This window comes from Neomonachus schauinslandi, chromosome 11 (genome assembly GCF_002201575.2).
Source record: "Neomonachus schauinslandi chromosome 11, ASM220157v2, whole genome shotgun sequence".
In the NCBI taxonomy this organism is placed as follows: domain Eukaryota; kingdom Metazoa; phylum Chordata; class Mammalia; order Carnivora; family Phocidae; genus Neomonachus; species Neomonachus schauinslandi.
In genome coordinates, this window is record NC_058413.1 from 40,501,356 (window position 1) to 40,528,424 (window position 27,069).

The 27,069-nt window shown below is 52.1% G+C and overlaps 1 protein-coding gene across 6 annotated transcripts in view; it reads left to right on the plus strand.

Annotated features, from left to right (window-relative positions):
* Positions 1–18,957, plus strand: part of PLEKHA7 (pleckstrin homology domain containing A7) — a 212,474-nt gene extending 193,517 nt beyond the window's left edge. For 4 of the 6 annotated variants that reach the window (XM_044919154.1, XM_044919153.1, XM_044919155.1 and 1 more), the window contains 11 exons: positions 478–586; positions 964–1,190; positions 4,219–4,407; positions 4,510–4,627; positions 6,656–6,759; positions 7,260–7,460; positions 10,284–10,442; positions 12,841–12,974; positions 13,763–13,905; positions 15,478–15,588; positions 17,510–18,957. In XM_044919154.1, the coding sequence (XP_044775089.1) occupies positions 478–586; positions 964–1,190; positions 4,219–4,407; positions 4,510–4,627; positions 6,656–6,759; positions 7,260–7,460; positions 10,284–10,442; positions 12,841–12,974; positions 13,763–13,905; positions 15,478–15,578 (1,485 nt within the window). In that variant the 3' untranslated portion in view covers positions 15,579–15,588; positions 17,510–18,957. Of the gene's footprint in view, positions 1–477; positions 587–963; positions 1,191–4,215; positions 4,408–4,509; positions 4,628–6,655; positions 6,760–7,259; positions 7,585–10,283; positions 10,443–12,840; positions 12,975–13,762; positions 13,906–15,477; positions 15,589–17,509 lie in introns of those variants that run through there. The other 2 variants (XM_044919152.1, XM_044919157.1) reach the window with 2 other exon arrangements.
* Positions 18,958–27,069: the final 8,112 nt, after the last annotated feature.

Consider the following 27,069-nt stretch of genomic DNA (forward strand, 5'->3'; position numbering starts at 1 on the left):
CAGGTGAGTAGTGTTAAGTACATTCACACTGTGCAGCCAATTTTCAGAACTCTCCTCATCTTGCAAAACTGGAACCCTGTACCCATTAAACAATACTCCTCATTCCCATCTCTACCCCGACCTCTGGTAACCACTCTTCTGTCTCTGACTTTGATTACTGTAGATACTTTTATAAGTGGAAGTGTGCAGTACTTAAGGTAGTTTATTTTTAAATTAGGGGGAGCTAGGCAAGGTGAATCGGAGAAAGCTCCTCTGAATTTCTCCCCTGGATCTTGGGCGTCTTCTATATGTGTGCTTCCCTGTGAAGCTCCGAGGCAGGCATGGGCCTAGCCCTGGTGGAGTTTCCAAAGGGGATGCTGCCCACCTCCGCCCCCTGCCAGGGTGAGGGACTATGTCTGAAATGACAGCATAAGTCCTAATGAGAAACTTCTGGTGAAGTGCTAAGAAGGAAATGAACCACCACCTTGTCTTTTTCAGGAGAAATCGCAGATACAGAAGGATCTCTGGAGGATTGAAGATGTCATTGCTGGCCTGAGTGCAAATAAAGAGAACTTTAGAATCCTGGTGGAATCGGTCAAAAATCCAGGTGAGGGGGCGCCTGGGTGGCTCAGTCATTAAGCGTCTGCCTTTGGCTCAGGTCATGATCCCAGGGTCCTGGGATCGAGCCCCGCATCGGGCTCCCTGCTCTGCGGGGACCCTGCTTCTCCCTCTTCCACTCCCCCTGCTTGTGTTCCTGCTCTCACTATGTCTCTCTGTAAAATAAATAAATAAAATCTTAAAAAAAAAAAAAAATCCAGGTGAGTGGGCAATCTTCCTGGGTGTGGGGGTGTTGGAGGCCAGCAACCACGTATATGGGCTGACCCTTGGGGAGGTCAGGTCTTTATGGCATAAGTCACTCCCCTTGTCTCCAAGGAAGAAGGTCCTTGTTGCAGCCCATCTTTTGTTTCCCTCCATGCCCCTTAGAGAGAAAAACGGTGCCTTTGTTTCCTCACCCGCCTGTGCCTTCACTCTCGACTTCTGAGAGCAAGCCGCCCCCACAGCCCAGCCCTCCCACCAGCCCCGTGAGGACCCCTCTGGAGGTTCGACTCTTCCCCCAGCTGCAAACCTATGTGCCGTACCGACCTCATCCACCCCAACTGAGGAAAGTGACATCCCCTCTTCAGTCACCAACCAACACGAAGCCCAAAGTTGTAAGTATTGATGACCAGGAGCTGAGCGGCATTGTTTTCTCTCTGGGATATGATTGTCTCACTGTCCTCAGGTCAGCCTTTGTTGGAAGAGAAGCTTTTGGGGAAACCTGGAGAGACAGAACCAGCCAGAGTCCCAAGCTATGAACAGTTAAAGAGTGGTGGAGCCAAATGTTGTGCTTTAGACTTCCAGAACTGGAAGGGCCCTTAGAGAGGATCTAGCCCAGTCTTCCCATTTTGCAGTTGGGAAAACTGAGGCCCAGCAAGAGGAAGTGACTGTGCTAAGTAGGATGGAATTTGTGATATATATCACACAGAGCAGGTGGTTGCCCCACGTGGACTCCATGGAAACCTGTAGTTACTCAAGCCTGTGGGTGATGGACTCCTCTCAGCAAAAAAGTGTCTTTGTCTTCACTGGCAGTTGAACACTCTGCTGGGTTGTAGGATACAGTTGATCTTCACAATAACCTCATGGAGTATAGACAGGAAGGTCTATATCCCATCCCCCACATAAGAGATCTGAGGCCCAAAGGCATTAACATTTGCTGAAGGTCTCCATGTTAGTGGATCCAATCCACATCTCCTGTTCTTTGTGCCATCTACCATCTAATTGGACATTCAGCCCAGATCCTCAGATCAGGTTTGTGGCCCCTGTGGTTGCCTGAGCCAGTACCTTGGCTTGCCTGGCAGAGAGAAGGGCCAAGCTTTCGACAGAGTCTGGGAGCACAGGAGACTTTAAGAAAATAGAAGATGTGGTCAGGTACTGTGATGGTTCACGTCTCCAGTGCCAGGCCAGCCTTGGCTGGAAAATACAAGGGATCTGGTCCAAGTGACAGGGGGGAAGCCATAGTAGAGGGGACCTCCAGGTTTTGCCAGCAAAGGCTTAGAGGAGCTTTGCCTGGGCACGGGGTGTGCCTAGGACCTCTGACAAGGTTGGTGTGCGGTGCTGGCTAAAGCACGCAAGTTCCCATACCTGGGTCCTCACTGTCCACCTGCTTCCAGCCATCTCCCAGGGCCCAGAGCTGGAAGACAGATGCTGGGACTGAGTCATTGTGAATTTCTTCACATTGAGGTCTCCTTCCCAATTTTATATCTAAGAAGTCAAAAAACAGGAGGTGGGAAATAGTAAAACACAGCAGGAATGGCTAGGGCAGAATGGCTAGCTTCTGACTTAAGGCAAAATGCCTGCTAGCCGGGATGAGGAGCAGAGGGGAAAATATGGTAGCCTGGGAGCTGGACTGCCTGGATTGCAGTTCTTGTTCTCTCACTGGCTCCTTGGGCAAGGGCTTCCTCAGTTTCCCCTTGTACACAACAAGCAGCTTGGAATAGATGGTCACAGAGGCTCTTCACAGCTGAGTCCTCTGTGGCCCGCAGGCAGGGCTTTTCAAGTTGGCTGAACGTCAGAGTCCTTGGGAGGGTCTTCTTTCCCTTCCTTCACCAGGTTTACCATTTGTTATTGTTGTTTGTTTGTTTTCTATTTTTGTTTGTGAAACAATGATATCCTGAGATTGACACAAAACATGAATATATAATTTAACAAATAATAAAGAGACCACCCATTTATACCAATACCCAAACCAAGAAATAGAACTCTGTCTGCAACTAGAGACCTTAGGCCCATCAGTCCTTTTCTGCCAGAAGTAACCATTATCACTATCTTGACTTTTTGGATAATTTCCTTGCCTTTTTTTTTTTTTAATTTTGCTACCCGTGTCTAAACACTTGAGTTTTGCCTATGCGCGGTACTGTATTCTTCTGTATCTTGGCACCTTGTCTTCAACATTATGTTTGTGAGGCTTATCCACATTGTTGCAGGTAGCTATAGTTCTTTCATTTTTATTTGGCTTATTTTCTTGAATTTAATGTCACTTACTTTTCTATTAGGTAATATTCTCAAAGGGCACAAAATCAAAAGATACAAAAAAGTATATAATAAAATGTCTCTTCCCACCCTCCATCTTTTCTTTAGTCCAAGGCAGTTTTGTGTTTGTGTCAATGTTTTATGTTTCTCTGTCTGGGGAACATTTTAGAAATTGATGATTCCAGGACATTGTCAGGGTTGGAAGCCACTGATGCTCAGAGAGCGTGTGGGTATCTGGGACAGGAGGCTTAACTTTCACACAATAGGGAACTGTGTCACTTTACTAGAATGCTGATAAACCTTCATAGAGCAAGCTTAAGCACGCTTTTCTGACCTTTGCAAAATCCTGAAAAACAAAGCAAAATTAAACTAAGGAAGGGGGGCCAGTTAGGAAGGATGGTCCCTGGTTCCAGGAGTGGGTGTTCGTGGCAGTCAGGGGCCAGGCTGTTGGTCTGTGCAGAAGCCACAGCCCTCAGAGAGAGTTTATTAGGGGGTGAGGGGTCAGTTTCAAGGAAAATAGTTCTATTCATCACTACCCAGGGAGTGGGCTGCCAGGAAGGCAGTGGTGAGTCACCCGTTGCTGACTGCTTATTCAGTCCCTGAATCAGGAAGGAGGAAATATTTTGTAGCCACCCACATTTCTGATAGAAAGGGCATGGACAGGGGATGTAGATTGTCCTTGCTCAGATCGCAACCTGTTAAAGGATCCAGAGACCATGCAGGGACAATGAGCCAGCTCAGTCTGAGAACTTTGGAGTGGGGTAGATGTTTGTTCTCCAGGCGGTGGTGGTGGTGGTGTGCTGTCATAGACATACAGATAAGCACAGAGTTACCAGCCTATTCCCCCCTCCCCACCTTGGTACGCTTCAAGGAAGTGGAGTAAGACCACGGACCCAGGAGACCGGATTTTGTATAGGTAACGCTTTGAAAAGTGGAAAATGAGTGAATTGAAGGGAGGAGTAGGATTAGAGCCGAGGCATCCCCCTTCTTTGCAGCTCATCCGGGGGAAATGTTGGCATCCCTGGGCTGAAGTGGTCCTACTCTGCAAGCCTGAGGTGGCCTGCTCAGGCCCGCTCCAGTCTTTTGGGCCACCACTTCAGTGGTGCCACCAGGCATCTTCCCTCCAGCTCCCTCTAACCGGGCACTGATTCTGGTTCTTTTTCTGAGCAGGAAGACGAGGCACCTCCCAGGCCCCCACTCCCTGAGCTCTACAGTCCAGAGGACCAGCCCCCGGCTGTGCCACCTCTGCCAAAGGAGGCCACTATCATCCGGCACACTTCAGTGAGGGGTCTGAAACGCCAGTCGGACGAGAGGAAGCGAGACCGGGAGCAGGGGCAGTGTGTGAATGGGGACTCAAGGGTGAGCAGGGGTCGGGATCCCTGGGGCTGCCCCGCTGTGTGTGAGGGGAGGGAAGGTGGCGTGACCCTGGGCAGGTACAACAGCCTCAGACTCTGCCCACAGGTGGAGCTCCGGTCATACGTTAGTGAGCCTGAGCTGGTGACTTTCAGTGGGGACATGGCCCAGCCCTCCCTGGGACTAGTGGGCCCTGACAGCAGGTACCAGACACTGCCAGGCAGAGGTAAGGCAAACCTGTCCATGGAGGCTTTCTGGGAACCCCCGCTACTACCATACCACTGCTCCCCGGTCGCTCACCGTGTACCTTACACCCTTCTGCCTGCAGCTTGGGGCCTCAGCATGGGCAGCAGTTGTCAAGGAGACTCTGGGCTGCAGGGAGGGCCTGTCCTTCCTTCCTCTGGCCCACATCCTGATTCTCTTCCTCTTTTATTACATCTGCCCCTGGAAGTAATGATAATAGCAATTACTTTAAAGCCCAGCACAGTTCCAGGCTCTTTATATTCACCTAGTTAATATTTATAATAATTCTATGAAGGAAGGTACTATTATCATCATCCCCATTGTAGAGATAAGAGAACTAAGACTCAGAGAAATTAACTAACTTGCCAAATAGCCAGCAAGTGATGGAGCCAGAAGACGATCCCAGTGTTCTGGCTCCAGAGCCATGCACCCTGCAGGCTGGGATGTCGGGTGACTGCCATCAGTTTGGCCATCTCAGGCCTTCCAGAGGGATTTTTGCTCTCCTGTATCACTCCAAGACTCCATGAGTCCTTTCTTTAAACAAACACGCTTTTCTCAGTTGGGCCGCCTCCTCGCTGTTCTCCCCTATCCCTTCAAGATGGGGATGGGAACAGACTTAGGCCCTTAGGGTCTCCCATACCCTCTTTGTCCCCACAGCAGACCGTCTTCTCAGAAATCCCCTTAAAGGGAGGTCTGACCTTTTTGCATCTGGGTGTCCTGGAATCCCTGAGCAGGCTGACCACACTCCTTCCATCTGTTCCTCACCTGATCGTCCTGTCTGCTCCCTAAGGTGGGCGGTCAAGTGCTTTCCCCACTGGCCGGGTGCAGAAGCAGAAGGAGCCACAGCTATGGTTCTGGCACCTGCAGGGTTATGAGACTCCCAGCCCGCCACACTGCCTTGGCATGCTATGGCCTGAGCTGGTCCCTGGAGGGTATAGGCTCTGGACTTTGCTGAAGGGGGCCACAGCAACCCTTGGCACTGTGCCCAGGGACACTGTTCCCTTAATTCAGTATATCAATGACAGTATTAGTAGTATTTGGGGCAGGACAGTTCTTTGTTGCTCAGGATTCTCTTTGCATTGCAGGGCACTGATCGTTCTTTTCCCTACGTGCTAAGTGCTAGTGGTGTCCTCAGTCGGTGTGATGCCCGTTTCCAGATGTCAGGGACCACCGCTGATCAGAACTGGTGTTAGTGGAGAAAGCACAGGCGGTGGCACCAGCCGGCCAGGGTGACATGATTTCTCTAAGCCATAGGACCCAGACATGGGAAGCACATGGTCGATGATATTCCTGCCATGTGACTTTGGACAAGTTCCTTGACCTCTCTGAGCCTTAGACTGTGCATCTCTACAATGGTCAGGTAATGCTTGCGTGGTCAGGCCAGTGGAACAAAATCTATATAAAACACGTCACACAGTGCCTGCCTGTTACATAGTTAAGTGCTCAATAAATACTTGGTGCTGCTGCTTTTCCTTCCTTCATTTATTCATTCAGTCATTCAGTCAGTCGGTCAAGCAGGCATTGTTAAATTTGCAGGCTAGTTGGACAGGTGTGTTGGCGCTGTGGTCAGTGCGGTAACCAATGCATATACTGAAGGATATAGAGGATAATAAATTCTGCCTGGGGCATTTGGGAAGGCTTCACACAGGCAGGGCATGCAGGTTGGGTCATGCAGGATGCATAGGAGTGCATCAGGAAAAAAGGATGAAGGGCATTCCTTCCCCTTCATCCTTTCTACCTGCCAAGCAGCCCAGGTCTTCTGCATGTGAAGGAAGACTAGGGTGGTCTGTAGAGCTCCAGGGATGCTGTTCCCCACTGGGGACAAAGAGCACCCCTGGGTTGACCCCTCATCCTCTACCGAGCCTTTCTCTTCTAGGCCCTGGGGAAGAAGAAGAATGGGTTGTTGGCTAGGTCCTCATGGTCCCCTCTCAGGAGTGGGAGGTGGTTCAGGCGGGGCTGGTGGCCTGTCCACCCCATCGCAAATAATTTGCACTTCTCTTTCCTCATTAAGGGCTCTCGGGGTCCACATCAAGACTCCAGCAGTCGTCCACCATTGCTCCCTACGTCACGCTCCGGAGGGGTCTAAATGCCGAAAGCAGCAAGGTGACCTTCCCTGTGAGTGGCCTTGAGAGGGAAGGGCTCTGAGGTGGATGGTGACTGGCAATCCTGTGAGCCCCAGGGATGGCCTCTGAGGTGACCTCAGCCCCTCCTGAGCTCAGGGTCCCTGTCACCATGTGCTCAGTGATACCTTTCCCACTGCCCACCTAGAAGGACATCATCTGGCTCTCTCCATTTCTTGAGGACCACCCCTCATCTTTCTCTCCTGCCTTTCAGGCTCACAGGAGGAGGGTACTCAGAAAGTCGGTACCCTGAGTTCTGGCCCCATCACATGCTACCTGTGTGTCCAGCTGGATAGACCTGGGCCTCAGTGTCTGCATCTGCAGAATGGGGTCCTCTCCAGAGAGCCTGAATGTGCTTAGAGGAGCTAGAGTGTGCCTGCGTGCGTGTGTGCGTGCGTGTGCATGTGCGTGTGAGAGAGAGAGAGAGGATAGGAATGATGGCTGCCCTCTGGGTCCCAGCCCAGCTGTGCTGCCTCTCACCCTCCTGCTCCGCAGAGACCCAAGAGTGCCTTGGAACGCCTGTACTCAGGGGACCACCAGCGGGGCAAGATGAGTGTGGAGGAGCAGTTGGAGCGCATGAAGCGGCACCAGAAGGCGCTGGTCCGGGAGCGCAAGAGGACGCTGAGCCAAGGAGAGAGGACGGGTCTGCCCTCGTCCCGCTACCTCAGCCAACCTCTCCCCGGAGATCTCGGCTCAGTATGTTAGGAGGGTCCAGGCAGGTGGGGCTGGGACGGGGAGCAGAGCTTCCCCGAGTTCCCCAAACACACATGAACATCACACCCCGGAGAGAGTAGGCTTTCCACCGAGATGGTTCAGGGAACACCCCACGGGCTGTGTGTCCACAACCCGGGCCACTTGTGTGACCTGGTCAGAGGGTGATCTGGAATCAGAGAAGGAGTGAGGATGTCACGGCAGGAGCCTAGCAGCCAGAGAAAATGTCCCAAGTTTGTTCCCCAAGCTGAACTTGAGAGAGGACTTTGTAGCATTTGGAGTCTCAGCTGGATCAAGGACTTGGGAGTACAGAGTTCAGGAATGAAGGAGGAAGATGGTGATATGATTTGGTGAGGAGGAGTGCAAGCCAGCCAGCCTCCCAGACCTCTGAGCGATGCCCTGCGGAGCAACTGAGCACAGGGTCGGGCTCCACAGCCCTGAGGGCTGGCGCTCTCCCCCAGCTTGTGGTGCTGGCAGGCCTCACGGTGCCCCCCAAGAGCCGGGGGAGACCTGTGCTGCCCCCTGGTGTGCTTGCGGGCACTGCACCCTGCCCACAGTCCCCTTCTGTCCCTTTGGGAAACATTCCATTTGACTTTTCCCTGTTGTTTGAAATCACGTGTTTCCCTAGCCCTCTAGCCAGACTGCTCTTTCCCTAATTCATTGCACAAGCTCTTTTGCTTTTAGTGTTACCGCTCATTGCCTCTCTAATCCTGCCTGATTGTGTTGACGGAAGCTTCTAATTTGCGTTGAACATTCCCTAACGGGCCTGTGCTCTTTGTTACCAGGCTTGTAATAGCAGCTCTTGTCTCCGTAGCCTAGCTAGCACTCCCATGTGTGACTCACCTTTCTGCTGCCCCCATGATGCAGGCCTACTGACTCATAATTCACTTAACCCAAAAGCCGCCCCGCAAGGCTGAGCCAGCCTGCTGCCTGAGGGCCGTGATGATGGGCAGAGGTCTAGGCATTATGAGTTGATCAAAGTCCATGCCTTACACCCGGACGGTAGACACAGGCTTCAGAGATTGCACGTTTAAATAAATCCTACCAAGTCTAAAGTGGTTCAGTGTTAATTCTTCCAGTCCTATTGCACAATTTCTTATGGAAAACTTTTTGTGTTTCTAGTATATAATAATTTGAACGGATGCCAAGATATGTTCTGTATTCAGAGGGCCTCTCTGTAGCTGTTAGCACAGACACCAAAGGGGTAAGACCCAGGACACTCATATCCTGAAAAGCTGCAAAGCCAGTAACTTTTAAACTTTATAAGCAAATGTCATTTGGGGTAACACTGACCTTTTACAACCTGATGTCTCAAATGTAGAAAGATTATCTAAAAATCGTAACTTGAGTATCTTGTAATTTTTCTCTTAAAAAAGACTTGTGTAAGTCTCTGCATCAACGCCAATAAACGTGTTGCTTAATGACAATGGATTGGCATGGTTCTTCCCCAGGATACATCATAGAGTCCAGTGAACTTTTGCTGTTTGTGGAAACAATCAGGCTGGGTTTCAATGAGGACTTGTCTCTATTTGGGGCATTTGTGAGCATGTAAGAAAATGTGCGTTTTCTTTGGGAATCATTAAATTAACTTTTCTTCCTTAAAATTTCAAATGCCTAATCCTTTCATACCGTAATTGGAAATCATCACCTAAGAGCAATTACATTGGCTTCAGTCGGTATTGAGAGCTTGTGCATGAATGGGTGAAATGTGCCGAGAGAGCTATGGGTTTGGGGCTTTGGGGTCACTTGAGGGGGCATCAAAGACAATCATGACCACTTGGAGCTCTGTGAGATGTATGGGGTGGGATGGAGGAGGTCTGCTGGGATGAAGAAGCATCTGCTTGGTTTCTGCTCAAGAAAAGAGAGGCTTTGAGCCTGTTCCCTCCTCTCAACAATCTGCTCAGTGTCAAAGGCCTGTGAGGACATAGACCATAGATGATTTGAAAGGCCCCTCTAGAGTTGCAGGGTTTCGTTTGGGTCTTAAAATGGCCAGTTTAGTTTTTCCCTCTGTGAAGAGATGCTTGTTACATAGCTGATACTAAGGAAGAGCCTGGGAAATGTTGCATTTGATTTAGCATTTCAATTTTGCGTAGTTTCATTTTTTTTCTAACTTAAAACATCTGCCCCCAGATAGATGTCTGGGTAAGCAGCAGTTTAGCTGCCTCCCTAGGCCCAAGCTAGACCTTCCCTACCTTGATGTGGGTGCAATATCCCTCACCCCTAAATGTATCCTCTTGGGAGTACCCATTAGAGAAGGTCTTGGCTATTGGTACGTGCTTACCAGGGCCTCAAAGGGCTTGTTTTTTCCATCATTTCTGAGCTGAGTTATATGGCTCCCGAACCAGAAAGCCTTCTACAAGCTATGGGGCAGCTTCTCTGGAGCTCTGTTGCAGGCTCTGTTTTGGGGTCACCCTCTTAGACCTAGAAACTTCCTGTATCTCTGGGGACCATTGTGAGTCTGAAGTCATGGGTCTCAGAACTGGGCCCTAGAGGTATATGTGTGAAGCCTTTGGGGGCGCAGATGGGAGAGAAATTAGCAGCCTGGCATCCGGCCATATAAATGGGGGCAGAGGTCTCCTCCATTACATGGGTTTACAGCACCCTGCAGGGACCATCTATGTCCCACAACTACAACCTTGTTTTAGAGCTGAGGCTGAGGGGCTCATGGTCACACGGCTTTATCCCAACGGGTCACAGGCCCCCTTCCCAAGGACCCCAGTGCCTGCAGGCCCCATCCGAAAGGGGACAAGCCTGGCTCTTTCAGCAGTCACGAAGTGACTACACTTAACCTTCTTGTTCTGTTGCCAGTGGAAACGCGAGCAGGACTTTGACCTGCGGTTGCTGGAACGGGCCATGCAAGGGGAGAGAAAGGACAAGGAGGAAAATGGCTGGTTGAAAGTGCAGGCCATGCCTGTCACTGAGGTGGACCTGGAACCTCAAGACTATGACTTGGACATCAGCAGAGAGGTGAGGGCAGGGTCTTCCTTCGTGTCCCCTCAGGAGAAATAGCCTTTGGCTCGTGGCCTGACCAACCCTCCCGGTGGCACTGGGGCGGGGGTGGCGGGGCGGGGGGGGGGGTTTGTCCTGAATGGGGACAAGGCTCAGCTTCAGTGCGGCCAGGGGAATGGATGAATAGCGGCTCGAAGCAATAAAAGGAGCCAAGACATTTTTTTTTAAAGATTATTTATTTGTTTTTGAGAGAGAGAGAGAGAGATGAGCAGAGAGCGAAGCAGACTCTCTGCTGAGCAGGGGACTGGAAGCGGGACTCAATCCCAGGACCCTGGGATCATGACCTGAGCTGAAGGCAGACACATAACAGACTGAGCCATCCAGGCGCCCCAGAGCCAAGGCATTTTGATGCAGATTCAGATCTATCGATCTCTCTATCTCCATAATTGAGGGCAAGTCATTTAACTTCTCTGAGCCTTGGTTTCCTCGACAGTAAAGTGGTTGTGGTGAGGAGGAAGTGACTCAGCACGTTGCCTGGAGGATGAGCAGGGGTCAGAAAACCATGAGCACAGGGCCTGGCATGTAGTAGGCATGTGACATGTAGTAGGCATGTGATGAGATGTTGTTATTGGGAAATGCTCCCCGGAAAACTAGGAGTTGGCCTTGCGACTGGCCAGTGAGGCCAACTTGGGAAATTAGACGTGGGGGGGGCAGGGGGCTGGTTTGTGGAGGAGAGCAGGGTTGAAAAATGACAGGTGAAATTTCCAGCTCTGGAGGAGCCTCGGAGACCTGCGTAGTTCTGGTCTGAGTTCTTCTAGTGCCCTCTGGTGGCACAAATGCATCATGACTGGCCAGGCCCAGAAAAGCAAGTAACCCCTGGGTCTTCTATCATTCAGGAATGTGTCTTACCCAAGGGAAGAGCAAGGGATTAAGAGGGTGACAGACTCAGGGTCTTCAAGACACGGGGAGGTCTCCTGTGGCCTGTATTGTGCCGTTTGTAAGCTCTGTAGAACAGTGTCTATGGCTGTTTGGTTCATCTCTGTGCACTTAGTGCCTAGCACAGGGCCTGGTGCGTAGTAGGTGCTCTGTAAATATTTCCCAAGTGACAACTCTGTTGAGTGAAGTACACAGAGGTCCACAGATAGCCTACAAATATTTGTATGAGGACTTGGCGTGCCCTGAAACTCTATGAGAGGAAATGTCCTCGCTACTTGAAGGATAGATTTAGCAGGGTGTGGGAAAATTAATACCTGTGGAGTTGCTGAGTTCTGGGGTCAGCTGGGGCTCCAGATCCCCTTTGGCACCTCTGCAACAACCAAAGATCTGTGCTTTCTCAAGATTCACACAAGAAGCTTCTCCCTGCTGCTTTGGCAATGGAAGTATGCTTCGCGGTGTCCTAATTGGCCTGCCAGCCAGGGGAAAAAGTCCTTTCTTATCTCTAACCTAAATCCCTCCTGCTACAATGTAATCTACTTCCTTCCTCTGGATCTGCCCTCATTGGAAATAACAGAAAAGAGCTGATTTCTTGCCATCTTTGACCAGAATGAAAGGTTCTGCATGGGTTTAAATTCAAGTCCAGATCTGCCCTGGGATTGGATTTAGCTTGTTTTTAGAAGCTTCAACCAACCTCATTTTAATGTGCTTTTGTAGTTCAAGGAGGAAGAAATTCCCTGGGGTATGCAAAAGTTGCCTTTAGCATTCTGAGTTTAAGCAGGGTGTCAGCAGGCTGAGGTTGCTGCTGGGCTCACATCAGAGACTGGTTGGGGGGAGCTGGGGACATGTCCTCTTGCGACCAGTGGATACTGCATGGCTGCGTACTGTAGAGCAGAGGAGCTTCTGTAGGGACAGAAAGCATTATCACTTCCTTTCATCCACCCACCCACCCACCCACCCAAGGAGTATTTGCTAAAGGGCTACTGAGTGTCAGGTCCCTGCACTAGACAGCAGAGAGACAAACAGAAAACAGGACGGGATACCAGGGGTGGAGTGGGGAGGGGCAGGGAAGACTTCTGGAAGTGAGGTCCAAAGGGTCACAAGGAGTGGAGCGAATAGAAGAACATCCCATGCAGAGGAAAGAGCAGGGGCAGAGACCACACGGTGGGTCAGTGTGGCTGTATAGGTTGGCAGGGCTCAGCTCATATTGAAGGCGGCATTAAGGATAATCATTTTATCCTGAGGGCTTCCGGTCTCGCTGTCTTGCCTTTCCCCTTCCCTTCCCTTGGCCTGGAGGAGGTTATCTGGTGTGGTGGAAAGAACACAGTTGAGATCCCAACTCCACAGTGGACTGCATTGATCTCAGCAAGTTACTTAACTCTGTGGGCTCCGTGTGCTTCCTTGTGCTGGGAAACAGGGCGAGGAGCAAGTTTTAAACCCAATATCTGAGCCCCCTGCCACTGCCACCCGGTCCTTTCCTCAGCTGGCCAAACCAGAGAAGGTCTCCATCCCTGAGCGTTACGTGGAGCTGGACCCTGAGGAGCCGCCCAGCCTTGAGGAGCTGCAGGCGCGGTATCGCAAAGCCGAGAAGATCCGCAACATCCTTGCTCGTTCCAGGTCAGCTCTTACGATGCTCGAGTCTTGACAGCCTGCTAGGCCGACCCCGGGGGTGTCTCTACTACCTGGGCCCTGGCCTAGGCTGACTAGGGTGCATGTTTTGCTGGGTCCCTGACTCAGGTAAGCCCTGTTTATTGCAAAGGGCAGGCTGGCTCTCAGAATGGCACCAGTGGATCTGTGAGAAGGCTTGCTAGGTCATCTGCAAGTCCTGAAATACGCAATAGAGGGCCACCGTGGTCCTTTGCCCCCGCATCTGTGTCTTGCGATGCTGGCAAATGTAGGGAGCGGAGCCAAGTGTGACAGTGAGGTGGACACAGCTGGAGATCAACCCCAAGGCTGGTCCTCCGGAGTTAGAGCCTATGTTCCCTCACACAGATCCCTAGACCAGAGCCAGGGGCTCAGCCTTGTCCTGAGGTGCCAAAGGCCTTGCCCACTTCCCTGGAGGCCAGGACGGGAGGCTTTCCTATCTTCCCAGCCCCTGGAGCTTCAGAAGCATAAACCTGGTATTGGAGGGCCTCTCAGAGTTAGATTAGCCTTTTCCTTTCAGGATTTAATAGGAACGCAGAGCTGGCACTCTCTTCTTAAGGCCGTGATCCCCCAGAGGAGGAACAAAGCTGTGGCTGGGTGTTTGGGAGAAGCACGTACACCTTTGTCTAGAGAGAAAGGGCACTGTGTGTATCTGATGCCCTCTAAAAGGGTGAGAGCCTCCAGGCCAGGGAGACCCTCCTCTCCTGGGGCAGACGCCGGGGTGGGGAGTGCCCATAGCCTGCTTTCTGGCCCTCCTGCAGCGTGTGCAACCGGCCGCCACCCTCAGGCCAGGACCGGAACAGCGTGGCCGACCTGGACTCGCAGCTGCTGGAGCAGGCGCGTATCATCAACGTCTCCCACACGCTGGCCTCTGAGGCCTCCCGGCGCAGCAAGCAGGTGGCAGGTGAGGCCAAGGAGGCCGGCCTCCAAGTCTGGCTCCCACTCGCTGCTTGGGCTCGGAGCCCAGCATGGCCTGTCAGGGAGTCTGCAGAAAACCAGCTGGCAGGCTTGGTAGTTGAAGGGCAGTGGCATGTCCTCCTGTCCCACGAACACCCAGGGCTTGGGAGGTGAGGTGGGGCGGGGCGGGTGGTGGGAGAACTGAGGCTCAGGAGTGTCAGAGGCAAGAGGTCCGGGAGAGGGTGTCTCTAGCTGCTTCTTAAATCTGGGAGTGGTGCTGCTGTTCAGCTTTCTCTGAGAATGTGGGTTAAGAACAGGTTTTTCTGGGGCCTCAGGGGCCAAGGCGAAAGTTTCTGGCTTCACGAGGAAGGGGGCAGGAAAGCACTGGTGTTTGGATTTCTTGCTGGGGCAAGGTAAAGGGGGCCCCTCTAGTCCCCCCTGAAGCCCCTGCTTTGGCTCCCAATCAGAGCCACTGTCCCCTTTGTCAGAGTGGACTGTGACAGTAAGCAGGACTTGGGAAGTGGGACTTTGCTGGCCAGTGGGGAAAAAATGTCACCACGGGATGGGAAGGGGCATGTGTGCATGTGCACACGTGTGTGTGTGTGTGTGTACAAGGCTTTCTCTTCAGCCAGGAAACGGACACCTGGCTCCTCCCTCCCACATCTCTGCTCCCCGTCTGTGCCCTCCCAGTTGACCCAGTGCTGTTTGTCCCCCAGACGCAGGGGCCACTGTGTGTCTGGGTGGTGCCCATGGCCGGGTGTGCGCTAGGCCTTCCAGGGAGGGTGTGATCATAGAGCCTGAAATGCTGTCACAGTCCCCCTGGGCCCCCAACCCTGGCCAAAGGGTCTGGAAGTGAGGAAGGCTGGGGCCTGCTGGACCCTGAGGGGACCGGCTCTGGAAGTCTGGTCTGAGGAGCAGAGCTTGAACATCACTTCGAGAAGCCAGGGGAGTAGCCTCGGGCAAGGGGAAAGCTGTTTCCTGTCCCCCCCATGCTGTGATCCTGCAGAGTCCCTGCAGTCCTTGCTGTCCTCACTCCTTTGAAGACATGCTAAGTGGGCTGAGCGGTGGTTGGTGTGGCTGGGGAGACCGTAGAAGACTCACCCAGACCCCTCCTCCCAGTGATCCTGGGGGCTCCCTGTGGCCCATCGTGGTCATTTTGACTCCTTTCCATGTGGAGGGGTCCAGCAGGGATACTCCCCCTGCCCACACCGTGAGGTATCTAGCCTGTGCTTGCCCTACCCACGTGGACCTCGGCTTCCATACGGCTGGCAGGCAAGCCTGCCCTGGCGCACACCCTGCAGGCACTTAGCAGGGCCTCCTGCACCTCCGCACCGAGTGGCCCCCTTTGCCGCAGCCTTTCCTTACTCTGGCTCCCTCTCTCTAGCTCAGGGGCATATCTGGGAACTGCAGGCTGGTGACAGCCGGGCCCCCACCGGGCCCCATGGGTGTGCTGCCCAGGCCATTAGTGGTGGGCAGCGCGGCCCACGCCACTGCAGCCCTGCCGAGTGTGCGGCATCTGGTGCTGCCGGGAGCAGATGAGGAGCCTAACGCCCCGCTTAATTCCTGTGTGCCCGTCTAGCGCAGCAGCTGGCCCTCTTCCCGCCTAAAGCCCCCCTGTCCTCCAGGACGGTGCCACCTTACCCCCCCTTAAGCAACGGACTCCACTACACCTTTGTCTAACACCTTCCAAGTAAGAGCCCTGCCTGGCCTGCCCCTCCCCTAGCGCCGAGCATGCCCTCCCCTCCCCTCGGCCGCCGCCGGGATGACCGCAGTGCCACCTGCTGACGCTTCCTGCTTCCTTCCACAGGCAAAGCGGCCGCTGGGGAGACCGCCCTGGACTGGCAGGCGGGTGGGGGATGGATGGTTTTTAGGAACTCAGCTCTCAGTGGCTTTGCTACAGGAGAGGCTGGGTGATCCAAGCCCCCTGCTTCCCTGAAATAGAAGCTACAACGGTATTCCCTCTCCCCAGCTCTCGTCCCTGCAGGGAGCCCAGTGCCTCCCTGGCTGCCAGCTTGGGGTGGAAGAGTTAGTCTCAGCCTCTCCGGGTTTTGGCCAGAGAATTGGAAGAACTGGAAGACCAGAAAAATCCCGGAAACGGGCCCAGTGAGGAGATGGAGGCTCACTCCAGGCCAAATGGAATTGGTGTTGGAGCAAGGACTAGGACTGCCCTTTTCGGCACTTGAGCACCTCAGGAGGGGAAGAGGAAGGGAAGCTTCAGGGGGAGGCCACCCAAGGCAATGTGAAGTTGGCCCTCAGCATTCAGAATGTTCTGGGACCACTCCTTGTGGGGCCTCCCCATGAGAGCATTTAGTGATGAGAGGCAGGGAGGGATTAGGAGTCAGGAGGCCCAGCTTCTGGTCCAGTCTTGTGGTGAGTCCGTGGCCTGAGCCCACTTGCCTCACCCGGACAGGGGAGGGTCAGACCAGAAGTCTCAGCAGTCCTCGCCCTGACGTTCCATCTTGCCATCAATTTGTAGGGCTTCCCTCTCTTTCCTCCGTATGTACTTAACGGTTGGCAGGGTTGAGTACCTGCTATGTGCCAGGCATTATGCTAAGCCTCTCCTTCGATCCACACAACCACCCTATGAAGATACTCACCCCCATTTTATAGATGAGGAAATGAAGCTCAGAGACCTTGAGGGACTTGCCCAAGGAGTTGAAGCTGTGTCAGAGCCTGGGTTTGAACCCTTATGGTGCAGGTTCAGAGCCTTTGTTCCCTGTCACCACTGTGGACTCATCTGGGCCACGCCCAGGAGCTCTAGGTGTCTGCAGAAGGGAGGGACAGAGAGTGTGTGCATTGGCGGGGGGGGGGGGGGTTCGTGATTTTCAGCAGGTGTCCCCCAGCCTGGTGCCCTGCCAGCCTGAGGGTGGAAGGAAGAGGTTGGCCTGCTTGGGCCAGGCTCTTGGAAAGTGTGCATTAGAGACTCCGCGACTGAAGAACCACAGGGAAATGCTCCAGCCACGTCCTTTGTGAAGGCCACAGGGACCTGTTGGGGCCACAGTAGGGTGTGTGGATTTCTCCTGGAGATCTGAGTGTGGTGACACCCTGCCAGGCCACGGAGAGGCCGGGGAGAGGCCCTGTTCCTCCAGGCTTTTGACACCCCTGTAGTTGTGAGATAGGCCTTTAATGCTTTTTTCAGAGTGCATCCACATTCCCGTTTGCCCTCCTGTTAGGGTAAATCCTCATTAGGAGGTGGGTATGACCATTCTGTTTTTAGGTTAAAAAAAATGAGACTCATGGAGGCTGAGAGCAAGCGTTACTCAGAGTGACTCAGTGAATGAAGGGCAGGGCCAGAACTGACCCCAGAGTCCTCTTTGCTCAGGCCTTTTGCCCTATCAGAGCAGAGACCCAATCTAGGGGCCAGCATGTGTCTGGCAAAACTTTCTGGAAGTGGTAGGAGTGAAGAAAGGGTGGGGCCCAGGGCCCATGAGTCCTAGAAGCTGAGGGTCCCCCAGCAGCGGCCGCATTGCCCTAGCCCCCTGCTCAGCTGCTCTCTGTCTTGTCAGCCTGCCATTCCCTGTCGTGTGCGTAACAGACATGCCCACTGCCTGCTACCCAGATGTGGGCTGGGATCCGGCCAGCCCCTCACTGTGTCCTGTGCTTTTTGCCAGCCCAGGCAGTGACTGACCCGTGACCCAGCGTGCAAAGGAGAAGTCTGGAGCCAGGGACCCAGTGGAACCAGTTTCTTCCGAGAAGATTGATCTTTCTTCCCCCAAGGAAACCCCTTCCAGCTCAGCAGGGGTTCTGGCTGGAGGAAGGAGCAGCCCTCCAACTGTGGGGAGTTCACCATAGGGCTAGGTCCTAACAACCACCCACCCCCCCCCCCGATTTGTTTTAGTTCAGACTCCTTTTTACATATGACAAAGGCACTTTTGATACACACTGTAAAATACTGACGCTGTATTTTAGAGTCAGAGTATATTTTATAATGTTCACCTCAAGGGCTGAGTGGCTGGAAAAGGTGAGGATGCAGGATTTGGGAGCTGCACATACAGATTCAGGTACCGTGTGGGTGGTAGGTGTGTGTTAGGGAGAAGGGCAGGGCAGGCAGAGGCCAGTCCAACATCCAGTGAACTCAGGTGAAGGTTGGATTTGATATGTGCTTCCAGTGGAGCCCGGCATTGGGCTCATTGGCGTGCTATCTGGGGGAAGAGGGGTCCTTAGCTGCAGAGGTCAGCTGTCCCTGACCTAGCCAGATGACCAGCTCTGAACGGGGAAGCTCCACCAGGCTGCCATTTGGAGCCCAAGTCTGCGCCTTGGCCCTTGGGTTTGGTTTAGGGGCAGTAGTGTATTTAAGAGCTTTGGCTCCCAACCTGTTCATGAGGCTCTCTCAGCAAAGGGCTCTTCTTGGGAAAAACAGAACAGTTTGCTTTAATTAAAAAAAATATATATATACATTTTGAAATACAGAAAAGGTGAGAGGAAGCACCTTTTGTTGTATCATAAGCAATAAACTTCACACTGGGTGGCGTCTACCTAAAAACTCCCTGACTCCACACTACGCTGTGATAGGGCTTTGCTGCCTGCCCTGGAGCACCTAGGTCAGCTTCCCCAGGACATGGGTCTGGTGGCCAGAGGGCAGGCAATGTGCCCCCAACATCCCTGATGGAAGGCAGTAGGATTTGGACTTGACTTCCAGTCTCCAGTGAGGAGGGGGCTGCCAAGCCAGGCTCAGTGTTTGTGGCCCTTTAGTTAAGTCATGAGCTCATGATATTCTGCATACAGAAAATGATGTTTTAAGAAAAAAAGAAAAAAAAAACAAAACAAAACCTCCATTGGGTGGGGCCACACTTTAAATGAAAATTTGTCTTTGACTATGGTCGGGAAAAAAAAAAATCTTAACTATATTTAGACATTGCTGTCTATTTTTAACTAACTCCATATGCTGCCAGGATCAACTTCATGACATTTGCCAAAATAAGATTTTATTTTTGCCTTTATAAGATTTTGTTGGAAAAATGAAATGAATATTTTGCAAGAAAAAGTTAATTTAAATAAAAGTGTAATGGTTTGCAAAACAAAAAATGTGATGTACAGATTAAAATATTAACCTATTATGCTTCCTGCTTCTTGTTGGCTCTGTCCTCATGAGGGGCCTGTATTAGTTTTTTTCCGTTTCTTTAGAAAATCCCCAGTGTCAGCTCTCGATCTTGCTTGTGTTCACCTACGAAAAGTTTCTCCTGCTGACAGTTTTTTTTTTTTTGCAGATTTTATTTATTTTGAGAGAGAGACAGAGAGAGAGAACGCATGCACACGTGAAGCAGGAGGAGGGGCAGAGGCAGAGGGAGATAGAGAATCTCAAGCAGACTCCACCCCAAGTGTGGAGCCCAGCACAGGGCTTGATCCCAGGACCCTGAGATCACAAACTGAGCAGAAACCAAGAGTCAAACGCTCAACCGACTGAGCCACCCAGGCACCCCTGTTTTGTTTTTTCTTTTTTTTTTTTTAAATGTTTTATTTATTTATTCATGAGAGGCAGAGAGGCAGAGGCAGAGGGAGAGGGAGAAGCAGGCTCTGCACTGAGCAGGGAACCCGATGCGGTACTCGATCCCAGGACCCTGAGATCATGACCTGAGCCGAAGGCAGACGCCCAACCATCTGAGCCACCCAGGCGCCCCTGCTGACGGTTCTTGACACTTGATTGACTTCGGAGGCCCTGGGGGAGGAAGGCCTGTTGCTTCTGGGCCCTTGGCGGGGCTTCAGCATTTGCCCACAGTGGCTGCCCACCTCCACCCCAGTCGAGGGGCCTCCGGGCTGTGGACTCCCGCGTGGGGTTGGTTTGGCAGGCAGACTGCAATCCAAGATAGCAAGAGGGACGCCAGGGGACCCTTTCCAATCCACACGCCGCCAGCTCGCTCCAGTGAGGTGGGTTAGTGACGGACCATTGCAACCTGGATTTGTATTTAATTCATTTTGACTTGTGATGTAGGCTTAAAACAGAAGCCAGGAGGCCAGTTCAGCTTGGGGATGTGTGTATTTCCAAGTTTGTTGTTATGGCAGTTTTTCTCTATTGCCCAGAAGAGCACCCAAGGTTTAGAGGGAGCTTCCAAGTATTTAAACTGGGGAGAGTAGATTCCAAGGCATTCTGAGCAGGGAGCACTGCTGCTTTTTAGCTACTGATCTCTTTTTGAATTTTAAAATAACAAAACTCCCTGGTTTTAAGCATTATTTGGAGATCTCTCCATAACAGATGAAAGAGGTTGGGTGGGGGAGGGAGGCCCGGGAGAGCAGAGATTACTCAATAACTGAGTGCAAAAGTTAAAAAATTAAAAAAAAAGATACAGGAACCAGTACCCCCTACACACAGGATGGCCATCGGTAGACACAGCCTTTTTTTTCAGCGAAAACATGTCCACGTTTTTCTTCTGTTTGTTGGTCTCAGTTTCTGTTTCACACATACAATCCTGTGTAGGAGGGAACGAGGCGGCTCCCTGTTCTCTCCAGCTCCAGCCAGGAGAAGGGGTAGTCTCTTCTGTAAGAACTGTGACCCAAACTTCAGTCTACAGAGAGCATGACAGGCCCTCAATTCAGACTCCATGAAGAGCACATGTGGTTTGGAAGAGGCATGCTCCAGCCACGTCATGTGTAAGCAGGCAACAGGGCCCGTTCTCAACCCTCTCAAGAGGACTCGTTACTTGAGGTAAGATGGGACCACCTGTGAAAGCACGTGCCAACTGGGGACCTTCCAGGTGGGGACCAGTCCGGAAAACCCCACATGGCCTAGTGATTCCAGCTTTGCTTCTTAACAGGGGCACAGGGCCTGAGCAGAGTTTGATTGATTGATTGATTTTTGTTTTTTTTCTGAGCAGAGTTTTAAACAGTGGGATCATGATTGACAAATGTTGCTTCTCCTGCATCCATTTGCGACATCCCCTCCCAAGTTATAACTTTAAATTGAGTTCAGGATGTCTATCTAATTTTAGCAGGAACAGTGGGAACACTTTGGGATCTAGTATGCAGTGAGGGTTAGGGAAAATTCCCACTTTAGCTTCCTGAACTGCCCAGGTCCTCAACATGTCCAGGGCATTGTTTCAGTGATTAAAGCTGAGTTGCACCTGCATTTCTGAGTGCACATGAAATAGAGGTCCCCAGACTAGTGTAGAAGTGGTCTTCCGTTACACTGGGTTCTCTAGAATTTTCCTGGCTATTAAAGATTATAGCCCAAGGCCAGGGAAGCCTCTATCTGCCCAAAGTCAGTTTGGGGATGGCAGGGGTGGGGGTGGATGTGGACCCTGGCTCAGCTAGACAAGAACCCATTTTGGGCTTTGGAATTTTCCTCCACCCGTGGTTACAGTACTCCACGGCAAGTCCTTTTGTGTTCACACCAAGGGTGAGAAAGAAGCAGCAAATTATTTGTCTAATCCACAAATCACATTTCTGAGACATGGTAGGCAAATTCTGGGAGCCCCCTGCTTCTGATTCAGCATCAGACGCCGGGATGCTTGAGGGACTTTGCCCATCTGGGTTTCGTGCCGTTATGAAAAGAACAAAGAGACAAGGCTGGGGGGTGGGGGAAAAATGGCAGCCCTTCCAGGCCCGGTAAACACACCATTGCTTTGCCGCCTCCACTCCAAAGGCTATCGCTTTCATTGCTCTCCGAGCAAAGAAACCTTTCTTCAGAGCGAGTGGCGAGGTACAAAGGCAGAGTACAAAATGTGTGCACATCACAGTCCCTGCAATTCTGTTTGAACAAGCATATTGATTGGGTCTGACCCTGTTACATTTTTTCCCTATTATTTGAAAAGGTGCATCTAAGTGTAGTGAATTGAACCCACGGAGCTGAACTTTCCATGAAAACTTCTCGAGATATTTCTTTAGTTCAAAGCTTTTGAATTTTAAAGGGCATTTTTAATATGAGTCTGTTGAGTATTCTCTGCCACAGCCCAACAAGGGATGTTAAATGCAGATGAGGCTGGAGCCAGGGGGCAAGTGGGGGTGGGCTTGCCGTGAAGGGTGCAGGTCATGGTTGGAGGGTGCGGACGAGCCCCAGAAGGGCTGGGCTTTGGAGCAGCCCCTAAAAAAGGATCCTAAAAAGGACCCCTCTGAGCTCACTGGGTTCAGCTTAGGGGTCAGAGAAGAGGCTCCCCAGCTGAGCTTCTCAAAGGCTTTTACATGGAGAGCCAGAAAAAGCACTTGCTAAGAGCTCCTCCTGATAAATGAGGGTTTTAGCCTCATGAAGGGGCTCCTGACTGCTCGGCTGCTAGCTTTCTCCCACACTCTGCTTTAGAACTGAGAGGATATGAGACACAGTCCCTCAGCTGAGGTCACAGAGTCAGACATGAGGCTCCCATTGTCCTCAGCCCTTGGGCTGACATCACTAATCAGTCGCAGATGCTTTGCCAGAGCCCTGAGCCTCATCTCGATCCTTAACTGTCTTGATATCTTGGGGCGTTTTGCTAATTCTGTGGGCTGTAGCAGTGGTTCCTCTCGCCATCCTGGCCCTGGGTCCTGGAAGCTTCCACAAAGTGTCATTTTCCCCACACATAGCAGGGGTTCTCCTCGCCCCCTTAAGGCTCACAGCCCCCTTTGAGTCCCTGGCTCACTGTTGGTCCAAATCCCTGTTTGCCTCTGGAGGCTTCTTGGATCTAGAGAACATCTCCTTCCTAGACCTCGAATCCAGGTTCAGAGGCAGACTTGTCTCTGGGAGGAGCTAGAAAATTAGGTCCTATGCCAGGAGAATGTAGACTCTGGGCATCTCAGCAAAATCAGCTTAGTGTCCTTGCCAAATCCCCAGCCTTAGAAGACTGTGGCCCGTGGAGGTCAAAACAGGGTCTGAATCACATTAGTGAGCAGTTCTTTGGGTATCTTCTCTGCCCAGAGTTGCGGGAAGACCAGCCCTCCTCAGATTCCTCCTGCCTAATTCTGGGAGCCGGCGAAGGGGTTTCCCACACACACCAACATCTTGCTGTCACTTTCAGGCCTTCTTGCTGTTACCTGTGTTTCCTGGGACCACGTGAGACAGGTGGGCACACATGAGGGCCCAGTGACAGTAACTGCAGCTTTCGTGGCCTCTGGCCCCTTCTGCCCACCGTGCGGGGCCTCTGCCCAGGTCCTCCCTGGTCTTTTCAGGGCGTCCCCAGGCATATCTCACGTGAGCTCACAGTAGTCCTGTCAAGTTGGAGCACTTGTACTTGCAGCTTCTTGATGTCTTCTGGCCCTGAGGCCACTGCCCCTGTGCCTCAGGAGAGATGCCTAGCTTGTAGCCCCCTCCCCAGGCTGCAGAACCCTAAAGTGCCAGACAGGTGATTGTCTCTGTGGATCTTTCCCTCGCCAAACCTCCGCACCCCTCCCAGGCTGCATCTGTACATGAATGGAAGATCTTTTGCTCTCTAATTTTGTGTCTCATGGGCCCCAAAGCAGGGCTGTGCATGCTCTGGTTCACTCTGGGGAGAAGCTTCTTCAAGCTTCTACTCAGGTCCTCTGTCCATGGGGACTCACATTCTCTATGTCTCCTCCAGCTGGCCCCAGACCATGTCTTATTTCTCATGACTCTGCAGTTTGGACTGGGTTCAGCTGGGCAGATTTTCTCCATGCAGTGATTGTAGGTGTGGGATGTGCAAGGCGGGGGTTCTTCCCTCACGTGTCTGGCACCCCAGCTGGGAGCTGGCTGGGCATCTCCATCTTTCCACACAGTCTCTCCAGGCAGGTGCTTGGTCTTTGTGACAGCAGGAAGGTCTCAGGGCAGTTGGACTCTGGATCTGAGCTGCCAGCTCTGGGATTGGCATAGGGTCACTTTCTCCACATTTTCTAAACAAGGCAATGCTCAGGGCTAGCCAGATTAAAGGGGAGGGAAATAGACTCGGCCTCCTGAAGGGTGGAGTGTGGCATGCACAGACCGGAAGGGACGGCATGGACAGTGGCCATCTTTGGAGACTATCTAGCCCAAGATCCTCTCCTCGTTCTCCTACAGCCACACTGAAGCATTTAAGAGCCCGTGTGGCTCCCTCCAGCTTTCTTTTCCTCTGCAGTGGCCATCTGGGAGCCACATGTTCTGAAAAGTGCAGCCACAAGATGCAAGCTAACGGGTCCTAAGTCCCCACTTGGGAGGAGCTGCCCAGGAGAGGACCCGAGGTCTGCAGCTAACTTTGAGGGAGTGAGAAATAATGATTTATCCCTCCCCTGGGATTTTAGGCTTTCTTTGATCTGGTCACATAATCTAGCCTACCCAGATGGTAGGTATTATTCCCATTCTACACACGAGAAAACTGAGGCACAATGGCTCCATGACTAGTAAGCAACTGGGTAGAAATTTGAGCTTGTATCTGACTCCAGAGAGCTTTTAATCATTATATTGGCTGCTGTTACCTTGGAAAGAGGGGTTGTCCTATGGCCCGGGATTCTGGGTCACTTGAAATAGAGTTGCATCTGGTAAGAACGGTGAGCTCATGGACAGCCTGTGGAGAGGCCTACGGGAGAGGCCTAACACAGCGCCTACTGAGCAATATGTGCTCAGCACACGCAAGCCGCCACCATGGCTGTGACTGGACAGTGAGCGTCTCCTGGGGATCCCATGGAGAGCTGTTACTTTGGCGTGCTTGACCCAGCCCTCTGTCCCTGGACTTTGGGGCTCAGAAACCAGATTTGTCAGCAGCGAGAGTTGGGCGGTTTACCCGGGCAACGATCACGCTCACTGGGCTCAGAAGACAGATGGAGAAAACTGGGTGAGAACCTAACTGCCAGGCCGCTAGTGCTCACTGACACACCCGCTTCCCTTCCCGAGGCCATGTCTTCCTTGGAAGGTTGCCTGGTGGTCTTGAGACCAGGGCAGTCTTGGACAATCCTGATGTTGCTGAGCAGCATCAGCTGAGGTCCTGTCTCCACTGTAGGATGCTCCCATCCCGAGACCTGACGCCCATGTTTCTGGAGCAGGGCTTCCTCTCAGGACAGAATAAGATGCACCAGCCCTCAGGTGCTCCCTTCCCCTGTGACCGTGGCCAGCCGGTCTCCTCTTAGTAGGTTGACACCATGGAAAGGAGGCCGTCAGGAGGCAGAGGTGACAAGCACGGGCTCTGGAGCCAGGCTGCCTGGAATCTAACCCTGGTTGCTCCATTTGGTCAGCTGTGACCTTGGGCAAGTTACTTAACCTCTTCATGCCTCAGTTTTCTCACCTGTAAAATAAAGGTTTATATTAGCGACTAACCTCAGTAGAGTTGTTGTGAGGATCAAATGTTATTACACAGAAAATGCTAAGCACAGTTTCCCGCCCCACAGGAAGCATTAGAAAAAGAAATATGTTATTCACCTGCGTTTAAGTTACGATCATTTAATACATATCACGCTCTTATTCTTTGTTTACTTACTCATTGCCTGTCTCCCTCACAAGAATATATGCTTCATGAGAGCAAGGGTATTGTCTTGTTCAAATTATCTCTAGATAATTTGCCCAGAATGATGTCTGCCACAAGAAGGGGCTAAGAAATAATGTGTTGAACACTGAATGAGAGAAAGAAGTCAAGGCTTGTTGGCCAGGGAGCCTCCTCTTTTCTTCAGATGACTTTGCCTATCTCTGCTCTGCTCTGTTAGGTGTTTTATACTCTAGCCCCCGGAGAGCATCGCTATTACCCTCTTTATAAGTTCCTTGAGTAGTAGGTAAGAGGAGGGAGTGTGGAATTCAAAGCTACCCTTATTAACTCTGACCTTGGGCAAGTTCCTGAACCTCCCTAAGCTTCTGTTTCCTCCTCTGAGAGATGGGAATCATAGTACCACCCTGTCCTAGGTGATTGTGGGGGCTGGATGAGATCACGCTTGGACACTGTTGCTGGTGTGGGAGCACTCAGCCTGTGTTCACTCTGCTGCTTTGCCCTCATGTGTGGTCCTTACTGTGAACAGCGGGGCTCCAGGTGCCTCTTCCACATTTCTACCATCTCCTTTCCCTTCTTTGGCAGGATAAACAGGTTCAGGGTCATCTGTTATCCCCAGTCTGCTGCCCTCCACTGTCTGTCTGCCATTTTATTTATTTTTTAAAAGATTGATTTATTTGAGAAGGGCTGGGTAGGGGCAGAGGGGGAGAGTATCCAAGCAGACTCCTGCTGAGCCCGACGCGGGGCTTGACTTCACGATCCATGAGATCGGGACCTGAGCAGAAACCAAGAGTTAGGTGCTCAACCAACTGAGCCACCCAGGCGTCCCTGTCTGCCATTTAATTTTATTTTTATTTTATTTTTTTTTTAAAGATTTTATTTATTTTGACACAGAGAGAGAGACAGCGAGAGAGGGAACACAAGCAGGGGGGAATGGAAGAGGGAGAAGCAGGCTTCCCGCCGAGCAGGGAGCCCGATGCGGGGCTCGATCCCAGGACCCTGGGATCATGACCTGAGCCGAAGGCAGATGCTTAACGACTGAGCCACCCAGGCGCCCCTGTCTGCCATTTTAGACAGGTGCCTGCAGCAGGTGAAAACTGCCCAGGGCTTTTGAAGTTGGGGTTCACAAGGCCGTGCCCCTGCCAGGCTGCCTCCCTGAACTCTCCAGGGGCCGAGGACAGGCGGATCCTCTGAGGCCTCCCCCTGCAGCCCTGCGGCTGTCCACCTGACATCAGATCAACCTGAGCCTGCCCCTTTGATGTCAGTTCCCAAACTGGAGCCTTGTGCCCTGCGCTGAGGACCTGGGCTTTGAAGTTGGCCTACAAACTGAGCATTCAGGAAGAAAGTTGTCTGTTGTGCCTCAAGAGCACGGCTGGGCCCTGTAAAGGCACTTGGAGTGCCATGAACATCTGATAAATAATTCTTTCTGGGCCCAAGAAAGAGTCATTCCATTTAAAGGGGAGGAAAATTCCCTTGACCTTTTCGTTGAAGTTCTGGGGGCGGTGGGGAGGTGGATAGAGAGGGCTTTTGCAGCTGCTCGCTGAAGTCACGTGGGGCAGGCAGGTTGTCTCTGAGAGCTGAGCTCCAGTGACTGCTCGAAAAGGGCTCCCTATCCCTGACTCATGACCTGAGGGCCCCTCAACCAGTCCTGCTCCCCCTCCCATTCGCTGCCTCCTGCTGTGGAGAAGAGAGAAGATGGGCCCTCTCAGGGGAAGAGAGGCCTCAGCTCCGCCCCCTGGCCCCCTCCGGGCCCAACCCTGCCACAAAAGGCAAGCCTTCCTTTCCTTCTTGCGCCCGTCGTCGTGGTCAAGAGGTGACGCAGTGAAGGAAGTCAAGCAGAGAAAGACAATTATCGTATGGTTTCACTCATA